At 36.3% G+C, this 20,015-nt stretch overlaps 1 protein-coding gene across 3 annotated transcripts in view; it reads left to right on the plus strand.

Moving 5' to 3' along the window:
* The window catches only part of Nckx30C (solute carrier family 24 member Nckx30C), a 182,628-nt gene that overhangs the window by 28,112 nt on the left and 134,501 nt on the right, over positions 1 to 20,015 (plus strand). For all 3 annotated transcript variants that reach the window (XM_089106384.1, XM_089106385.1, XM_089106386.1), the window contains exon 2: positions 19,130 to 19,295. In XM_089106384.1, coding sequence (XP_088962510.1) covers positions 19,130 to 19,295 — 166 coding nt within the window. The remainder of the gene's footprint in view (positions 1 to 19,129; positions 19,296 to 20,015) is intronic.

Below are 20,015 nucleotides of genomic sequence, written 5' to 3' on the forward strand. Positions count from 1 at the left end.
GCCTGCATGCAGCTGTAAAATCACAGTCAACTGACTGAAGAGTCTTGCACAGTGGAAGCGTAAGGTAGAAAAGCTCTTTGACCACATGGAGACACACAACAAATTGCAACTGGTTCATCGTGTCCAGCAACCGTGCCACTTTTGCAGAAGTTTCTGCATTTCCGTTCTCTTCAAGAGCTTCCAGGGATCGCAGGATTGGTTGGTACGGCTCAAGCAAACACACGACTGAATCGTGGCACTCCACCCATCTTGTTTCTCCCATGAGTCCGGTTAAAGTATGTTTCCTCCACCCATGAGTCCGGTTAAAGTATGTTTCCTCCACCCGTGAGTCTGGTTAAAGTATGTTTCCTCGAATCCCGTAGTATTTCGTTGATCTTGTCTTTTAAATTCTGTGTCCGGAGTGGGGAAGTATGGTAAAAAATACAGACTTGTGACAAGACACCGAAGAAATGCTTAAACGCCAGAATAGAGCATACAGAAAAGGTGACTAAAATGAGTACCGAAAAGCATGGACATGCGTTTACTCTTTCCACAATAGACTGCTGAAGAAGCTCCCCGGATGCGGCCATAATACCATTCTGGATGATGGTAGAAAGATATGTGGCATTTCCGGCCGCAGAAAGAAGATGGTTCTTCAGAATATCGTCACCGTGTCTCTCCCTCAGCCGCAGTAGTGCTCGGAGTTGCCATCATTGTGAGAAGTCTCTGGATCCAAGACCGAAATGGGAGCGGAATCGTTTGCACCACAAAGGGCAAGCTGTTGCGACCCACAAAATATCACCGTCTCAACAATTGGTCGCAACTTCTGGCGATTTTCTTAAACATGCGCTTTTTCCGCCACTTCTAGTTGGTGCACGATATTGTCCTGCCTTTTCTCCGAGAGAGAAATGAAGTTTTCAGCCGATACGATGCAGTTTCTATGAAACTCTGCTTGTTGGTGAGCTGTGAAGCGCTCTATCGCATCCTTCCAGTTCCTGAATAGTTTGGTGACTAGATTTCCCAAGCGCTGGTGGCAGCCTTTGCCAGTTGTCTCTGACGAGAACAGAACGCAAAATCTGCAAAAAGCACAGTCCTCAGACGGAGAATAGGACAACCGACTGAAACGAGCGAGCCAAGTTAACTGAAACTTCAGATTCCGTTTTTCGGATACTGGAAAAACGTAGGAGATATCTGGAGTACAAGGGCTCTTCAGCAAACGAAGTTTAGAATTTGCATCGAGACTGGATGATTTGTTGACAAAACCACCGATATCATTTGCAAACAACGACAGAGACTGGGTTGGTGCAGGTGCGTTTTAAGTCGTGGTTGGTTCCAGTGTGCGTGATTCAGAAGCTTCAACGATGGCTCCAGTGCCCTTCAGATCCACAGTTGTATATGAATGCTCCGCAGACGTCCCGCTAACGCCACTGTCAGAAACATCCCTGGTGTTCGAAAAACGACGTAATGTCACACTTCGTCTTCAATTTGAAAATCGCTCTTCTCTTATCCAAGTCCGAAATTGAACTGAACTGAACTGACAATCTTGCACTCTCTTATAACATTTACCTCGAGCCCCCATTAATCCTAATTTACTATGGAAGGTCTGACCTTGAATAATAAGGCTAACATGGGGTTACCTAATTGCGTAAGCTGATGACAGCCGCTTACCCACAAAATTGCAATAGGATTTTTGTATGCCACAAATTGCAGTAGGATAATAGCGCATATTAACCCTAATTTAATATGCAAGGTCAGGTGAACATGGGGTTACCTACGGCTACCTAATTGCGTAAGCTGATCAGAACCGTTTACCCACAACATGCAATAGGATTTAGTGTGGGAGCATTTTTTTTCTGGTAAGGTTTTGTCTTTACAGGTATTTTTTAGATTAATTTTCGACTCGGTCAAAATTTTTTTTGCGGGGGGGGGGGTTTCAAACTGGGTAACACCCCACCCCCACCCCCACCCCCTGGATATGCCTTTATCTACTATAACAACCTTGACGAATGCTTTGGAAAATATTGACTGGGCTGTAAAGCCTGGAGCCCAGGAAAAGGAACCCTGCTTTCTTGGCCTCATAATTGGGAAAGGGGACCTTTCATGAGTTTGCCTAACTAGAACCGTGACTGCAAACAATGCTACAGGGTGACCCCTAGGAGTGGTGCTCCTCAAAGAAACTGTAGCTTGGTAGACGACACAGCATTGCACTGGATTTTGATCAGTGTTTTTTTTGTATACCCACTAGTATACAAAAGGGTAGTGGACGTTACACTACGTGTTTACGTTCAAAATGTTGAAGTTCTGAAACGTGTTTATGAAAATATTGGTGAAGTGGGAAGTTAAGTTCCCCCACCACTCTTTCCAAAGTCACTGGTGTTCACACTAAAAGTGTACAAGACTTTCTACAAAATGAAACAAGTTACACTCTGCATAGAAATCATAGGCTTCGTGCTAATCATTATCGAAAAACTAAAGCCTTTTTCCCATTGCATATAATGCAAGCAGATCTCTTAACTCTAGATGAGATTCAAAGACGTCACAATACACCGTACAAGTACATTCTACTTGCAATCAGTGTTTATAGTCGCTATGTATTTGCCATTCCATTGCGGTCAAAGAGAGTTGTTGAAGTTGTTCAGGCTATAGAAAGTATTCTCGAACAGGATTCGTATAAAAAAATTCAAACGGATCGCGGTTGTCAAATTTTTAACCCCCACGTTGAAAAAGTACTAATGAAATATAATACACTGCGCTATCCCGGTCATAGTCCTATATAGGCTGTATTTGCCGAAAATTTGATAACAACTATTCGAATTTTAATTTCAAGATATTGTAGATTTACAAATAAACCTGCTTTTAATAATGATTTATATGAAATCATGTTAATTTATAATCAACGACCCTATAGATCATTGTACAACTCTACCCCAACGAATGTTTATGAATCTCATCATGATAGATTTGATAATTTTCTTAAACAACATTCCAATGAAACGGTTTTGAAGAAAAAAGTCACTGTTGGTGGTACTGTTCAAATTAATAGAACAACTAATGTTTTCGAAAAGGGTAATTACTTGTGGCCCACTGGAATTTTTTAAGTGGCAAAAATCCTAGACACCAAACCGATAACTTATCGTCTACGAGACACCAAAGAAAAAGAGATTCTTGACGGTTCTTATGATTATGAACGACAAAAAGTTAAAAATAATAGTGAAATCTATCAAATTGAAATGAGATTAAAGAGTCATACTCACAAGGGCAAGACACAGTTGCTTGTTCGTTGGCTAGGATACAACTCTGATTTTGATTCTTCGATCGTTGTTGGAGATATTGACAATGCCCAATGATTTTTTTTGTAACATTTATGTCCAAAGTCTCCGATTCCCTCTACAATGACTTGAATAAAACAAGTGATTTTTGGACGAATCTCTCTCCAGCCATTAAATTCGATAACGGAAAGTATGAAGTGGCTCTTGTCGACTGTATTCTCAAAAATACCTATGATATCCTGAGAAAGAATCGTGTGTATGATATAAAAGTTATACCATTCGATTGTCACTCTTTGTCGAGTATGAATGGGTTGAAGCACTTAAATCTATCTAATATCCACATGTCACATTGAAATATAAAGAATATTGTACTATGATGGATTTGTATCGTACAATCAATAGAAAAATCTCATATCGTAGGAATGGCACATTTCATTTTAATTATTCAATAGAACACGATAGGATTTACATTACCTCACCTGTTGACACTGAAATGATTCATCTCACTGATAACCTGAGGTATGTTCTTGGCTTTAAACAGAATATGATCAGTTGTAAAAACGCTGACACTGTTAGCGAGATGGATCATGTTATTTTTGCCGATTATCCACCTTGTTTCGCCTCGGACTCTTGCATGTTTCTTTATGCATCCTTTGTGGAAACATCGAGAGTTGGTAATTCAAATGTCCCCCTCCTACGTGTTCTTGAACGAAAAACAACCCATGACCTTGTTCATTACTATAATATAAAGCATCTTCAGTATGTTCCAGTAAACGCTTCGTATTTGGAACACTGTCAGTTAACACTAACAAGTGAATTGGGTGATGCTCTAGCAATAACAAAAGGTTTAGCTGTGATTACATGTCATTTTCGATCCATTGTTGTCAATGCCTAAGATGCACAATCTAAGGATTCTATTTATCTTTTCCGATATATATTGCTACACTGGCACTCTTAGTTCTCTTCAAATAGGTTATGGGTAGGACTTTTACAAGGGACGTGCTATAATGTCTGGCTATGATCACGTTATCTGGTTTCTTAGGCTATTTTTTTCTGCACTACCCCTTGACAGAAAATATCTTGTACCTGCTCCATCAAATTTTGCTGCCTCAAAACTACAGGACTGGGGTTCGGGTAAAAATTTCAACGAAATTGTTAAGGAAAATAATAGATCTTCAGCAAGAGCCGCTAGTGAGCAATTAAAATCCAAGCAAAATGGGAAGGGATTAAAAAGGATGCGTAAGCATCAGTCACTCATCAGTCTTTACCCAGGCGGGAAGCGAAGGACATCAACAACGACTTTGAAGAATAAAAGGAAGAAGACCAATAAGAGGAAGAAGAAAAAGATTATTAGATCAAAGAAGGATTTCTTCTCTTAAGATGACCTATCTCCCCCACAAAGAATCGCATCCATCAATCAGCTCCAGGAGCTTGAAACCTCTGCAGTAGGGTTCTCTGATACGCTGAATATGGTGGTGTGATTTTCATTAAGGTTCTATAACTTGTGGGGGGTATTTCCTCCTTTTTTCAAAAATCAGCCAAATTCTCTCAGGCACGTAATTTTTGATAGGTAGGACTGTTAGAGCCCTTTTTGAAGTTTGTACAACTTAACTATCTATAAAAACCTTATATGCCCTCAGGGCAGAACTTACAACCATTGCCCAGAGTGCTCTGAGGGGGGTTATCATCCTTAAAGACCTAATTTCTAAAACTTTTAACTACGTTGAACAAAATGGCTATCTAAGGATTTTGATTGGATGTGTTTGAGAAAAAGATGGGCGTGAGAGGGGGTTAGTTGCCCTCAACTCCCTTTTGACTATTAAATACGGCACTATCCCTTTGAATTTCCAATCGAATGAGATCTTTTTCAAGTTTCTACGACAAAGCTTTCAATAAAAGCCTTACATGCCCCCAGTGCATAACTTACAACCCTTATCCTGAGGGCTGTGGGGGAAGTGTCATCCTCAAAGATATAATTTTCGGACCTTTCAACTACTTTGAACAAAATGGCTATCTAAAAATTTTGATTGGATGTGTTTGGATAAATGGTGGGCATGGAAGGGGTGTTAGTTGCCTTCCAATCATTTTCGAATATTAAATAGGGCAGTAGCCATTTCAATTTCCAATCAAATAAGCCTTTTTTGAAGTTTCTAAGAAAACACTTTCTATAAAAACCTTATATGCCCCAGGGCTTTAGTTACAGCCCTTGCCCTGAGGGCTGTGGGGGGTTGTTAGCCTCAAAGACCTGATTTGATGAATCACAACTACGTTGAACAAAATGGCTATCTCAACATTATGATTGAATGCGTTTGTGGAAATTGTGGGTGTGAGAGTTGCCCTCCAACCACTTTCGACTATTAAAAAGGGCACTAACCCTTTGAATTTCCAATCGAGTGAGCCTTTTTTGAAGTTTCTACGACAATGGTTTCTACAAAAACCTTACATGCCCCCAGGGCACAACTTACAACCCTTTCCCTGAGGGGTATGGGGGAGTGTCCTCCTAAAAAACGTAATTTCTATCTGGAAAGCAACTACCCTGAACAAAATGGCTATCTCAAAATTTTGAATGGCTGTGTTTGGGAAAATAATGGGTATGGAAGTGGTGTTAGATGCCTTCCAATCATTTTTGACTATTAAAAAGGGCATAAGCCACTCCAATTTCCAATCGAATGATTCCTTTTCGAAGTATCTACGACAACTCCTTCGATACGAAGTGCCCTGGCAATGATATGAACTCCTGTTCGGATTGGATAGGAATAGAAACATCTCTGATTTTCGTAGAAAAAGACACATGATCCTGTCCCGTTAGACTCGCTTTTATTTAGCAATGATGTAAACTCCTTTCTGGATTCAATAGGAATAGAAACATCTCTGATTGTCCTAGAAAAACACACGTGATCTTGTCCCCTTAGACTTGCTCTTATCTTGTAATGTTGTAAAATTCTCCCTGTATTCTAAGTCCCTGACTGACCTAGAAATAGCACTTTTACCAAGGACATTAAATCTCGTCCCAAATTTTTACCAAGGACACTAAATCTCGTCCAGACTTTTACCAAGGACATTAAATCTCTTCTATGCCCATATATGGATGTGTAATTCGGAGTCAATAATGGGTTCCTACTCATGCCATCAAAATCAACAATTTTTTTTTGAAATTATGAAATATTCTTAACATTGAGAAAATGCATTGAAAAAATGTCTTAACCAATGATTAACGAAATCAAAGGACAAAGAAATATGTAGTTAAAATACTTGAGAAAACGAAAACTACTACAACGAGTCAACAAGAAAACTGAAGAACAAAGAAATATGTTGTTTAAAAAGATAAGTTGCAGCCAAACTAACAACGTATCAAAATGAAAATGAAGAACAAAATAATATGTGGATAGAAAATATAAAACAACGTGAACAAAGAAATATGCAATTAGAAAATAAACGGCAAAGACAGTTACAAACCACAGCGGGAATCAGAACCTGTCAAAAATTAAAGCAAAAACAAAGAATTGTAGGGTTAGCAGAAGCGTAAAAGTGAGTATCAGAACGTGTCAAAAAAGACAGTGAAGAATAGTGAATTGTGCTGTTAGAAGATAACCGACAGCGGGAATCAGAATGAGTCAAAAATGAAAACGAAGAAGAGAGAAATATTACGTTAGATGAATGGTGCCAACAAAATATTGGACACCTGCAAACTGTGACACAAAACAAGTAAAAACCTACGAAGATGCCGTAAACTACGTAAGTATTAAATACAAGTCATTGGGACCGTTCAACGTTGTATGTATTCACTCTGGAGTCCTCCATTTTTCCGCAAGAAAAGTAACCAACAAAGGTAATTTATTTGAAAGTCACTGCCTGCTTCGTCGACTTGCATCGCTACCTAAATAATTTCCAAATGAATTAGTTTGGTCTGTTGTAGGACATCAATTCCTCTCTAAAGAGTTCCACAAACAAATACGAAACTGGAACTCATGTTTTGCTTTAGTTTCATTCAACGTAAGCGATGATCAAACCATCAACAGTCGTTATGTCGTCAGCTTCAAAGAAGCTGTACAAACTTATCACAAAATTAATTTAGCGGTACATCCATCACAAACTCCTAAAGGTGAATTTGAACCACATGCATATAGCCAAATGTATTTTTTAGACCCCGATGAAGCTGCTAAAGAGCCCCTTGCAAATCCTTAAGATCATGGGATCTCTCGTAACCCAAAGGATCTCTTGGAAGAAATACTGCGAGACACAAACAACTCTGCTAAATGTTACACGAAAATGTGAGAAGTGGAAAATGATTTAAACCAACCTGTTGCTTCACTAGGACAATAGCCTCGGGCAGAAGACAAGCGACAATGAGAGTCAATATTTAAAAGCATAGATACATATTGTCGATTCATATCGACAATTATCAATTTTTGATAATATCAACCAAAATCAGTTAATCAACCCATCTCTTGAATATTGGTTAAAACAGATCAATCGTAAAGAAGCACGGAATTCCGCAAGAGGTTTAGTGCCTCTTAATTTTGCTAGAAGTCTGTTACAAACCTAATGGAGAACTTAGGTCTGGTAGTAATTGGAACTGGTGTTTTAACCAGTTCAGAACTTCTAGTTTCATAACTATATTCCCTTTCCTTATAGAAGTCCGAAAAAATACAAGTAGTAAATTAAAAAAAAAATGCATAAGCCAATTTACGTAAAACTTAGCCAAACGAAAAAGAAATAGAATTTTTAATTAGTGATACATAGATCTCAGTGAATTTTAAGATAAATCACTCGTCAAAACTTCTACAGTCTTTTCATGTAGCACAGGGAGTGGGTATAAAAGGATAGTGAACGTCCACTACCACAATATTTCACAATATAACAAACATAGAAAAATAAGAGAAAAATACAAAATTCTAATAACTTTTTTGGGAAAAGAATTTTTCAATTCCAACAATTTTAGGTATTTTTGTACTTATAAATCCAATTTGAACTTGGAAACTTTGGCATTCATCTACCATGATACTTCACAATACTTGTTCGTTGTATACATCAATCATAGGCAGCGCAATCGCGCTGCCTAAGTAAAGAACGATGCTGGCATAATGTATTATTTTTTTTTTCCCTTTAGACTAGGGCACTTCGTATCGAAGGAGTTCTCCTAGATACTTCGAAAAGGAATTATTCGATTGGAAATTGGAGTGGCTTATCCCCTTTTTAATAGTCGAAAATGATTGGAATGCAACTAACACCACTTCTACGCCCACCACTTTCCCAAACACATCCAATCAAAACTTTGAGATAGCCATTTTGTTCAGCATAGTTGATTTCCAGGTAGAAATTATGTTTTTGAGGAGGATACTCCCCCATAGCCCTCAGGAAAAGTTATACCCTGGGGGCATATAAGGTTTTTGTAAAAACCGTTGTCGTAGAAACTTCAAAAAGGCTCACTCGATTGGAAATTCAAAGGGCTAGTGCCCTTTTTAATAGTCGAAAGTGGTTGGAGGGCAACTAATCCCCCTTTCACACCCACATTTTCCACAAACACATCCATTCATAATTTTGAGATAGCCATTTTGTTCAACGTAGTTGTAAGTTCTTCAAATCAGGTCTTTGAGGATAACAACCCCCCACAGCCCTCAGGGCAAGGGTTGTAAGTAATGCCCTGGGGCATATAAGGTCTTTATAGAAAGTGTTGTCGTAGAAATTTAAAAAAGGCGTATTTAATTGGAAATTGAAATGGCTAGTGCCCTATTTAATAGTCGAAAATGATTGGAAGTCAACTAACACTCCTTCCATACCCACCATTTATCCAAACAAATCCAATCAAAATTTTGATATAGCCATTTTGTCCATTTTGTTATATCTTTGAGGATGACACTCCCCCCACAGACCTCAGGATAAGGGTTGTAAGTTACGCCCTGGGGGTATATAAGGTTTCTATTGAAAGCTTTGTCGTAGAAACTTGAAAAAAGGTTCATTCGATTGGAAATTCAAAGGGATAGTGCCGTCTTTAATAGTCAAAAGTTATTTGAGGGCAACTAACCCCCCTCTCACGCCTTTCTTTTTCCCAAACACATCCAATCAAAATTTTTAGATAGCCATGTTGTTCAACGTAGTTAAAAGTTTTAGAAATTAGGTCTTTAAGAATGATAACCCCCTCAGAGCCCTCTAGGCAAGGGTTGTAAGCAATGGCCTGGGGGCATATAAGGTTTTTATATATAGTGAAGTTGTACAAACTTCACAAAGGCCTCATTTGATTTGAAATTGGAAAGGCGTGCGCCTTTTTTAATAGTCGGAAGTAATTGGAGGATAACTAACACGCCTCTCACACCCACCATTTCCCAAAAAATATCCAATCAAACTTTTGAGATAGCCATTTTGTTCAACGTAGTTAAAAACTCCGGAGATTATATTTTAGAGGATGAAACTCCCTCCACAGCCCTCAGGGCAAGAGTTGTAAGTTATGCTCTTGGAACTTATAAGGTCTTATTTTATATAAAGTGGTGTGGTAGAAAATTTAAAAAGGAATCATTCGATTGGAAATTGAAATGGTTAGTTCCCTTTTTAATAGTCGAAAGTGATTGGAGGGCAAGTAACCCCCCTCTCACTCCCGCCATTTCCCCAAACACATCCAATCCAAATTTTGAGATAATCATTTTTCTCAACGTAGTTGCAAGGTCCGGAAATAATTTCTTTGAGGAAGACAACCCCCTCACAACCCTCGGGGCAAGGGTCGTAAGTTATGCACTGGGGCATATAAGGTTTTTTATAGAAAGCGTTGTCGTAGAAACTTCAAAAAGGGCTCCTTAGATTGGAAATTGAAAGGACTAGTGCCCTTTTTAATAGTCGGAAGTGATTGGAGGGCAACTAACCCCCCTCTCATGCCTACCATTTCTCCAAGCACAATCAAAATTTTGAGGTAGTAATTTTATTCAACGTAGTTGAAAGTTCTGGAAATTAGGTCTTTGAGGATGACAACCTCCCCCCCCTAATCCCTAAGGGCAAGGGTTTTAAGTTATGCCCTGGGGGAATATAAGGTTTTTATTGAAAGCGTTGTCGTAGAAACTTCTAAAAAGCTCATTCGATTGGAAATTGAAAGGGCTAGTGCATTTTTAATAGTTGAAAGTGATTGGAGAGCAACTTCGCCCCTCTCACACCCACCATTTCCCCAAACACATCCAATAAAAATGTTGAGATAGCTATTTCGTGTAGCGTAGTTGAAATTTCTGGAAATTAGGTCTTTGAGGATGACAACCCCCTCACAGTCTTCAGGGCAAGGGTTGTAATTTATGACCTGGAGGCATATAAGGTGTTTATAGAAATCATTGTTGTAGAAACTCAAAAAGGGCTCATTCAATTTGAAATTGAAAGGGCTAGTGCCCTTTTTACGAAAGTGATTGGAAGGCTTGACATTTTCAAACAGTTCGTGGTAACGAACTGTAAGTAAGGAGCGACCCGGCTCAATGGTAACCGAAACTATAGAAAACGGAATTTTGATACCAATAGATACATCAGAAGAATCAGATTTTAATGCTGATTTCAAATATATATATTTCATCAAGTTTAGTCCTACCTATCAAAAGTTATGCGCCTGAGAACATTTGGCTGATTTTCGAAAAAAGGGGGACAGACCCCTCACAAGCGATAGAACCTAAATGAAAATCACACCATCATATTTAGCCTATCAGAGAATCCTACTGTAGAGGCTTCAAGCTCCTATCTACAAAAATTTGGAACTTTGCATTTTTTGCCGGAAGAAAGATCCCGGATGAGTGTTTATTTATTTTTTTCCCCAGGGGTGATTGCATCGACCCAGTGGTCCTAGAATATCGTAGGAGGACTCATTCGAACGGATATTAAAAGTTCTAGTGCCTTTTTTAAGTGACAAAAAATGGAGGGCAACTAGGCCCACTCCCACGCTCATTTTTTTCCCAAAGTCACCCGGTCAAAATTTTGAGATAGCCATTTTGTTCAGCATGGTCGAAAATATGATAACTATGTCTTTTAGGATGATTTAATCCCCCGAAGTCCCCGGGGGGAGGGCTAAAAGCTGTGAACTTTACCCAATGTTAACATATATTATTGGTTATTGGAAAATATACAGACGTTTTCAGGGGGGATTTCTTCTGGTAGTGGGGGGGGGGGTCGGGGGTTAATTTGGAGGATCTTTCCATGAAGGAAGTTTTTATGGGGGAAGGCACATTGCTATGAAGGGGGTGCCGGATTTCCCAGTATTATTTAAAAAAGATCAGAAATTGTATATAAAAAAAACTAGTTTTTCAACTGAAAGTAAGGAGCAACATCAAAACTTAAAACGACACAAAACAATACGTATATGATTGAGTTCACCCCCTAGTCAATACCTCGCTCTCTCAGCCAAAGATTAATTTAGTACTTTCATAAGAGCTATTTATTCTAATTAACGGCATTTGTGATTAAGAGGTCATTTTTAAAGAATTGGAACAAAATTCGAACTTTATCTTAAAGAGCAAGGTATTGACAAGGGGGCGAACCCTCTAATATACGTATAAAAATCTATGAATATAGAAGTTCGTTACGTAAGTTAATTCGTAAATTATGTATATTTATTACTAATAAAAACGTTCGTAAATAAAATTAAACAAGTTTCGAGAAAGCCATTTAACCAAATAAAAGTAAAATTAATATTCAAATTCTGTTTCAATTATTCATGTACGGTGAACCAAAATCAAAACCTGCATTAATTCAAAAACGTTCAAAAATTAAATAAAAAAAAAACAAGTTTTTTTTAACTGAAATTAGGCCTAAGGAACGACATTAAAACTTAAAACGAACAGAAATTAATCCGTATATGAAAGGTGCTGTCCCCTCCTCAACGCCTCGCTCTTTACGCTAAAGTTTGACTTTCTCACAACTCTATTTTTTTTAAACAATGAAATTATTTAGCGTAAAGAGCGAGGCATTGAGGAGGGGACATATACGGAATATTTTCTGTTTGTTTTAAGTTTTAACGTCGTTCCTTACTTTCAGTTAAAAAAACTTCGTTTTTTTATTTAATTAGAGTAAAGATCGATGTGGGTACAATGTATAATATTGTTTTTTTGTTTTTTTGTGTAGACCAGGGCACTTCGTATCGAATGAGTTGTCGTAGGGCTCATTCGATTGAAAATAGAAAGGGCTAATGCCCTTTTTAATAGTCAAAAGTGATTGGAGGGCAACTAGTCCCCCTCCCACGCCCATTCTCCCATTTGCCCATTATGTTTAAAAACTAAATACTACCTTAAGATTAAATCAATATGTATTGTGTTAATGATAGTTCTCAGTAAGGCTTCTCTGCAGTATCCCAAAAACGACTGAGGGTATTATGTTCAAACTTTCGGGTTTGCTTCTGCTCTTAAAATATAACCAAATCAAAATAGCATAAGTGTATCCAAACTATCAAAGAAAATAAAAAAGATTTATTTTGCGAATGGTATCAAGTTTTCTGTTTCAGGTCAAATAGAGGAGGTACGAGACTAAATTAAACACTACTATTTGTGCCCAGATTTTTAAAAGGGTGTATGTTGTTAAAAATTGCTGAAAAATTTTCTCCAGCATATAAATAGCAGGTCAAACTATACAGTCTTAAAAAAAAGTAAAGATTTAAAGTATTGTTTTCTTTTTCCCTGAAAAGACTATTTCAATAAAAAAAGAACAAAAATTAATTAAAAAAACTTTTTCCACAAAATAAGTTTTTCAAAAATAAGTAAAGAACTCCATTAAATCAAAAATGAGCAAAAATATAATCAAATAATCTACCAAGGATGAAACTACCACAAATCAGCAAAGATAAATAAATTAAATCCAAAACAAACAGAAATTATAATAAATGACCGAGTCAAACCCAAAACGAGCAGAAATTAATATGGGTAGGGCGCAAAACACCTATACCTTCCCAAGGCCAGAACATAATTTGCACTTTACTGAAAAAAATACAAATGAATATGCATTGTCTCTTTAATATACATATACTGATATTTAGTAATCAAAATGTTAATATTATTTGATTTATTAATCTTATAAAAGTATAAACATTATTTTTTCAGTAAAGTGCAAATTTTACTTTCCAGTGGATTTGGATCTTCAGCAGAGCAGAGGTTTGGATCTTTAGCTTAAAAATAAAAGGCCTGCTACCAAGGGATTTTCATGCCCTATTCCCCACTTAAAAAAAAAAACAACAAAAACTTGGCACGGCTCTGCTACAAAAGTGTTATTGAATAAGAGTCCTCTCGTATGTAAAATCCAATTTCCGTACACCTTTAGTGACTTGATGATATTTTCCTCCTATTATTGCTGATATTTTCCAGTGGAGGCTACACCCAAGAGAGGTAAGAGTTATGGCAGCCAATTGCTTATCATCGAAATAAAATAAAATGAGGATATTTTCCAATCAACAAATTCAAATTGAAAAGTTGTGGGATATGCAGACTCCTGAGGAAACTAGCTGGTAATGTTTTGAACCATAAATTGTCGTAGTACCCCAAGCCACAACGTGCACCTCACGACATCATAATTTCTCAGAAAAACAAAAATAGACTACTGACGATTGAAATTTGAAAATATGCAGTAACATTATGTGTTGAGTGATGGGACTTTGTTATATATGGGACTTTGATATATATACATATATATACATATATATAAATAAATAAATAAATATATATATATATACATATATATATATATATATATATATATATATATATATATATATATATATATATATATATATATATATATATATATATATATATATATATATATATATATATATATATATATATATCAAAGCCACTCAAAGAGATAGACCTTCCCAAAAAAGCTCCTTTTAAGTAAAACTAAACCTGATTTTTATTTTGTGTTTCACAAAACAACAAAAATAATGCTGCTTTATGGAAGATTAAATCCTATGTAAATTATATGATCTTTACTTAATTATATGATCTATAACTTGGCTAATTAATTTTGAGGAATACTATCCCCTAAAAAGGGTGCGTCTTGGCAATCCACTTTTTCTTTTCTCCACTTCCGCAAAACTGCTTTCCTGAGGTCAAATATAGAGATCCTAATGGTGGATAGCCATCCTTAGAAAGCAATAATGCAGACGTGGGAAAAAGAGAAAGAAAGGATAACTGGGCGGCCAGAACTGACCAAGGGGCTATAGACTAAAAGGGTTTGGTAAACACGATATCTCATTTGACTGTTTAAAAATCATAATTTTACAGATAATAAATATTATATTCTGCAGTGTCAATTGGAAAACTGTATCGAAAATATTGTACCAGGAAAAATTTTATTGATGTAAATATTTCTGTAATAATAAATTTTGTTGTATTTTCCTTATTTACTTGTCCCATTAAATCTTTTGTTTTCAAATGTAATGAAAATTAACAATTAAATAAACATTCTGGGACAAGAATTTGTAATTTTATGAACAAGTTTACTTAAGTCTAATTAACTTGCAAACCGCACTCTAAATCCATTGGGAAACACATTTTAAAAAAAATATATTTCTGACAACCTTTTCAGTTCTACTATTTAAGTTCGACATCCTTCAGTCTCGGTTTTCTTTTCAGTGTTATATAGCATAGAAACTTATAGTATAGAATAGTAAGGAAGTGGTGTAGAACTTTAATTCATTCCTTTCAAACGTATAAAAAACTGACCATTAAATAAAGTTCTAGTGGAATCAATTAGCTATATTTTATCCGACCTTAACGTCACTATGGTGTTGATCCTCCATATTTTTATTTTTTAAAAGAAGACTATCAGTTTAGGAAAGTGATCCTTTTCGAAGATCAAACTTATGCATGTGACATTAAATAGATATATTGAGCTACCGAAACTGAACTTGAAATATCAATAGCTGTTTTTAAAATGAATTATAAGCCATTATATTAGAAAAGATGCTCGAGTATGTATTGGAAAAAAAAATGATATAAGGCTTTGATACTATAAAGGCTCTAAGACCAAATTGTGTTGCCCTTAATTTTGTAATATTTTAATGAATTTTTTTAATTAATGAATTTAATTAATTTTGTAATATTTAATTTCATAAAGCACAAATGACATTTAACCGGTATATGCTTCTTTTCTTTGTTACATCTTTTTATGATGAGCTGTGTATAGAAGCTGTGCTTCCACTATTCCCAAGCTTTTCGAGATTTTATCGACCCAATTCTCCCTAAAAAGTAACTGTGTCAAAGATGAACATTTTGTACTCCGTGTTTTTGGTGAGATTTCGAAGCACCCAAATGCTATTTGGGCAAATTCGGCCATAGTGAAAGTACTGTATAAAAGATATAATTTGTGAGTAAACCGATCTCTTGGTTTGGATGTAGTATGTATTGGACCAGTTTTAGAAATAAAAGCTATTAAACAACTAAATGTAGTCTTACAACAAGGCCCATAGATTAAGTTGTGATTGAAGTCTCTAGCAATATACGCTTATTCCTCCTAGTTTAAGCTTATTTTTACTTACTTTTTGAATCGGCCCACCCGTCTGGGGGACTTTGGATGTTCCCTGGGGTGACAATCGACACATTAAAATGGCTTTCATTTGTTCCAATACAGACCCAGATGAGCGTCAAATAGAATATGCAAATAAAAACAAGCAGTAAGGACAGCTGGTAAACGATTAAAATATAAAAATCAAACATGACCGGCAAAGTTCTAACAAATATTGCAGGACGAAAGATCGCATTCAAATACATAGAAGCTTTTTGATATTTTGATTGTACCATTACCTTTCGAGGGATTGAGTCTAGTAACCATATCAGGTTTGCAGAGTAAGCTATTTGTTTCACTTCTGGAAACTAGAAATTGTTCGTGTGTTTTCTGGGGAAAGTCAGTTCAACTTCGTCTTTGGCATTTTATAACGCCTTAGCAGGAAAGAAAAATATCTTTTTGTGGCTCAGAACCAAGAGAATAAAGATTTAAGGTCGAGCCGGCCAGCCATGACAAAACAAAGAGGGAAAACTTCAAAGTAAAGAACAAAACAGGGGATAGAAGCGAAAAAAAGACATACCATCAAACAATAAAAGATAATCTATAAAATCTAAAGTTAGAATATAAAAATAAAATCTAAGTTAGAATATATATATATATATATATATATATATATATATATATATATATATATATATATATATATATATATATATATATATATTGCCTAGTTTTATGCCTACGAAACAAATGACGTTTAGTTCGTCTTTTCTTTCCCTTCTACTGGCCGTAAACCCATTGTTTTATTCTTCATTTTGGGACTTTTCTCTCTTTTTGTTTTACCAATAGAGAAAAACTATTAGAAATAAATAACCAATAGTAGGACAGTCTAGTCTATGTCTTTTAAACCTTCAGGTGCCTTACAGTAACTTCACGCCTCCAGCGTGAAGTTACATTCTCTATCTTCATGGTATGATTCACTTGGTTGGTTTTGACCAGAAGCCTGAACTTTTCTTTATGGTTGCCTAGCTATTTTTCTGACTTGGTAACCACGTTTGTCCATCTTTTTATGTGATTTTCCTCGAGTTCTTTTTTTTTCTGAAGTACACATCACCATTTAAATTTTTAACTTTCAAGCAGTATCCATGACCTGCATCCTGCAGTTGTATTTCCGTCAACCCTCGGGAATGCTGTTCTGGTTGACTCAGAGCAGGACTTCCAGCAAGGAGGCTTAGGTGTCTAAAGCTTGAAATTTCGAAAGTTTATTCTTTAACTGATCCTCCCAGTAAGAGCGGTCTGTCAGTAACCGAAGAAAGAAAGAAAGCAACTTGAGGGAAAATATCACGGCTGTAATGGACACGTTTACTTGTTCGATTAATCAAAATTGCTAAGGGGCTATTTCTGCAAATATGACTCAAGAAACAGTTTTATCACTCCGTAAAGATAGACGCCAGATTATGACCTAGCAATTCCTTCCTTTTCGTTTTAGATCCCACTTATTAGGGCCGAACACACAAACGTCTAGAGAATGCGTCTTATGTGAACTTTAGTGTGGGAAGGTAAATATTGAGATGCAAGACCTCTTACACGTGTGGACAAAGGGCACATCTAGTTAGCTGCTGTTGTTGTCTAGGAATAAAAATTGTGCTATCCTTATCTTTTTTTTTAGAAAATAACACATTGAAGCCTTATGGCTCTTCACTACAGGCACCGCTGGAGTATTACCTCTGAAAGTCCTCCATTTATTGTAAAAGCACGTCAACGTTCATCCTGATATTTAAGTGGGGTAACTCAAGTTTGGCGGAAGAAGCATCTCGCTTTATACACGGCACGCATTGTACTCTAGGGAACACAAGAACTAGAGGCATCGGTTTTCCTGCCACATTCGAAAACCCACCATAGTCACGGTTTGCCTCTTTTGCAACGTAGTTTGTGACACTTGTTACTACCCTATTGGGGCATGAGCCTTTGGGGAAGCATAAACCATTGGAGAGGATGTTTCATGGGTGTTCCATATATTTGCATAAGATTGACATCAAATCGGTGATCTGCACTTTATTGAAAAACCTGTTAGCGACCGGCTTCTTAAAGCTACGGGACCGAGCTTGACTAAACCTCTAGTCTTCACAACGTTCTGTTGATGGAAAGCAGTTAGTTTTGGTTTCTTGACGAGGTTCATTTCAACCTCTTGGAACAACAACATTATTGGCAACCAAAACCATTGGCGAACTTGTGAGCTTTTAGAGGCGTAAATTCATGGTTTAAACCCGAATGAATTTTGTAATATTCTACTAGCAATCTTTACAATTCAGGACTAAACACTTGGCTCAAATGAAATCTATTTTTTCCAAATACAAAGGGGCGGAAACCACAACTGAAAACCACAACTGAAAACCTGAAAAACTGAAAGCTCTGAAAACCATAACTGAACGGTGGAGTCATTTATGGTTGACTTTTTAACATCAAATCCTTTCGTAGATTTTTACACAGAAAGGATGTTATGGATCACTGATTTGGTTGGCCTTGGGTTTCTTGCGTTTATAATGTCCTGAAAGGTGGAATGAAAAAACGGCCACGAGTTTCTATTTAAAAGTGAAAATATGTGTCTTCAAACCCAGTGGGGTTATTCCAGACACCTCAATGAAGTATCTGAAGTTACCCCTTGACAGAAGTCCAAAATAACCCAGTCATGACGCAATCCGTTGAGCACATGTCCTGAGGATTTCGACATAGAAGACACTGTTCTGCAAAAATAGAAATAGAGTAAAAATTGCTGCCTTGAATTTACCAGGTGCGAAATTTATTGGAACTTCAGGTGGTTAGCTACAGAACTAATGAAAGGACAAAAAAAATCAGGAGAATTACCTTCAAAATATTCTTTATGTAGTTTTTCTAGAAACGGTACAATCAGCAACTTATCAAATTAGCTTGTGTAGTAGGTGACTAAATGACACTACTTCGTTATCTTTCTTAGAATTTTCTGTATATGGCAACCAGGGAGGAAATGACTTCCAAGATTAGCCTTTGTTCGGAATAAATCCAGTCTACCCATTGATGGGGAGTGAACCTAACCCCCTTTTATCAATATTAAACGTATAGGGGATTCAAGTACAAGAAAAGTTGTTTCAGATGAAGGTAAAGAGTACTATTAAAGTTTAAAACTGTCTAAAACTGCCCGATCTTTGAGGGGCTTGTCAAATTCTAAGTACGATTCTGTAACTTAAAATACCTTAATTTAGGTTTTAAAAGAATGTATGGTTATCCTGGGTTAATATAATGTATGGGAAATGATCTACTCACTTATATATTATTTTGATTTCATTTTCATTTGTTTTTTTTTATAAGTTTTATTCAATTTCAATAACAAATTTAGCTTAGTAGAATTATTTCAAATATTGAACCACTATAATTATTTCTCGTTTTCTCTCCTTCAGACCACTAAAGGACCTAATTGCCAAGGGTCAATTACGAGCAGCTTCAATGGTAATCCTAATGGAATCAACGAACCTCGTGGCAGCATTACAGGTCATAAAGGATCGAAATTCCGAGCTGGATTGCTTCAACTCATGATTCATAGTATTGATCCTCTACATGATGGAAGTAAGAATTAATTTTCCTATTGTGATATATAATAATTTTTTCTAAATGAAAGTAAAGAGTGACTTCTAAACTTAAACGAATAGAGATTATTCCGTATATGAGGGGGATCACCCCTCATTAACGCCCTAGTATTTACGCTGAAGTTTAATAGCGCTTTATCGAAAGTATTTGCGAGTGCAAAAAATTTAGTTAACGGGTATTTATAAGTATTTTATTTACTGACTGCCCTTAAAGTATTTTAACTGAAAATTTTCATTGAAAGCAGATACACATAGTATATTGTGACTTATTACGTATATGGTATTTTCAATATTATATGATGACTAGAAGTGTGCTCTCTCAGCTGCTAATTAACAAAAAATGTGTAGGTAGTCTTTGAGTTTCCTTTTTTACTTTTTTTGTGTTGTTGTCATTGACGGGAGGGTGGCGGGATATTAAAAAAAAGCAAAGCAATCAATAAGCATTTCATTCATAACGCATTACGTAAATACTTTTTATCCCACTATAATTACCCTTGTGTTTGAGAAGTGGTTCTTAAAGCATTGGAGACACAACGGCAAGCTTCCGTGTAAAGAGCTGGGAGCCAAAGTGAAGGTAACCCTGCTGACATACAGAACAATTTCTGTTTGTTCTGAATTTTAATGACACTCTTTAATATATTTCAGGGAACAAACTTTTGGTTTCTACTATAAAATTAAGCAAAAGCAAGAGAGAAAAAGA

The sequence above is a fragment of the Artemia sp. Qi Xiang Cuo genome, chromosome 20 (assembly GCF_049724085.1).
Source record: "Artemia sp. Qi Xiang Cuo chromosome 20, ASM4972408v1, whole genome shotgun sequence".
NCBI classification, from domain to species: Eukaryota; Metazoa; Arthropoda; class Branchiopoda; order Anostraca; family Artemiidae; genus Artemia; species Artemia sp. Qi Xiang Cuo.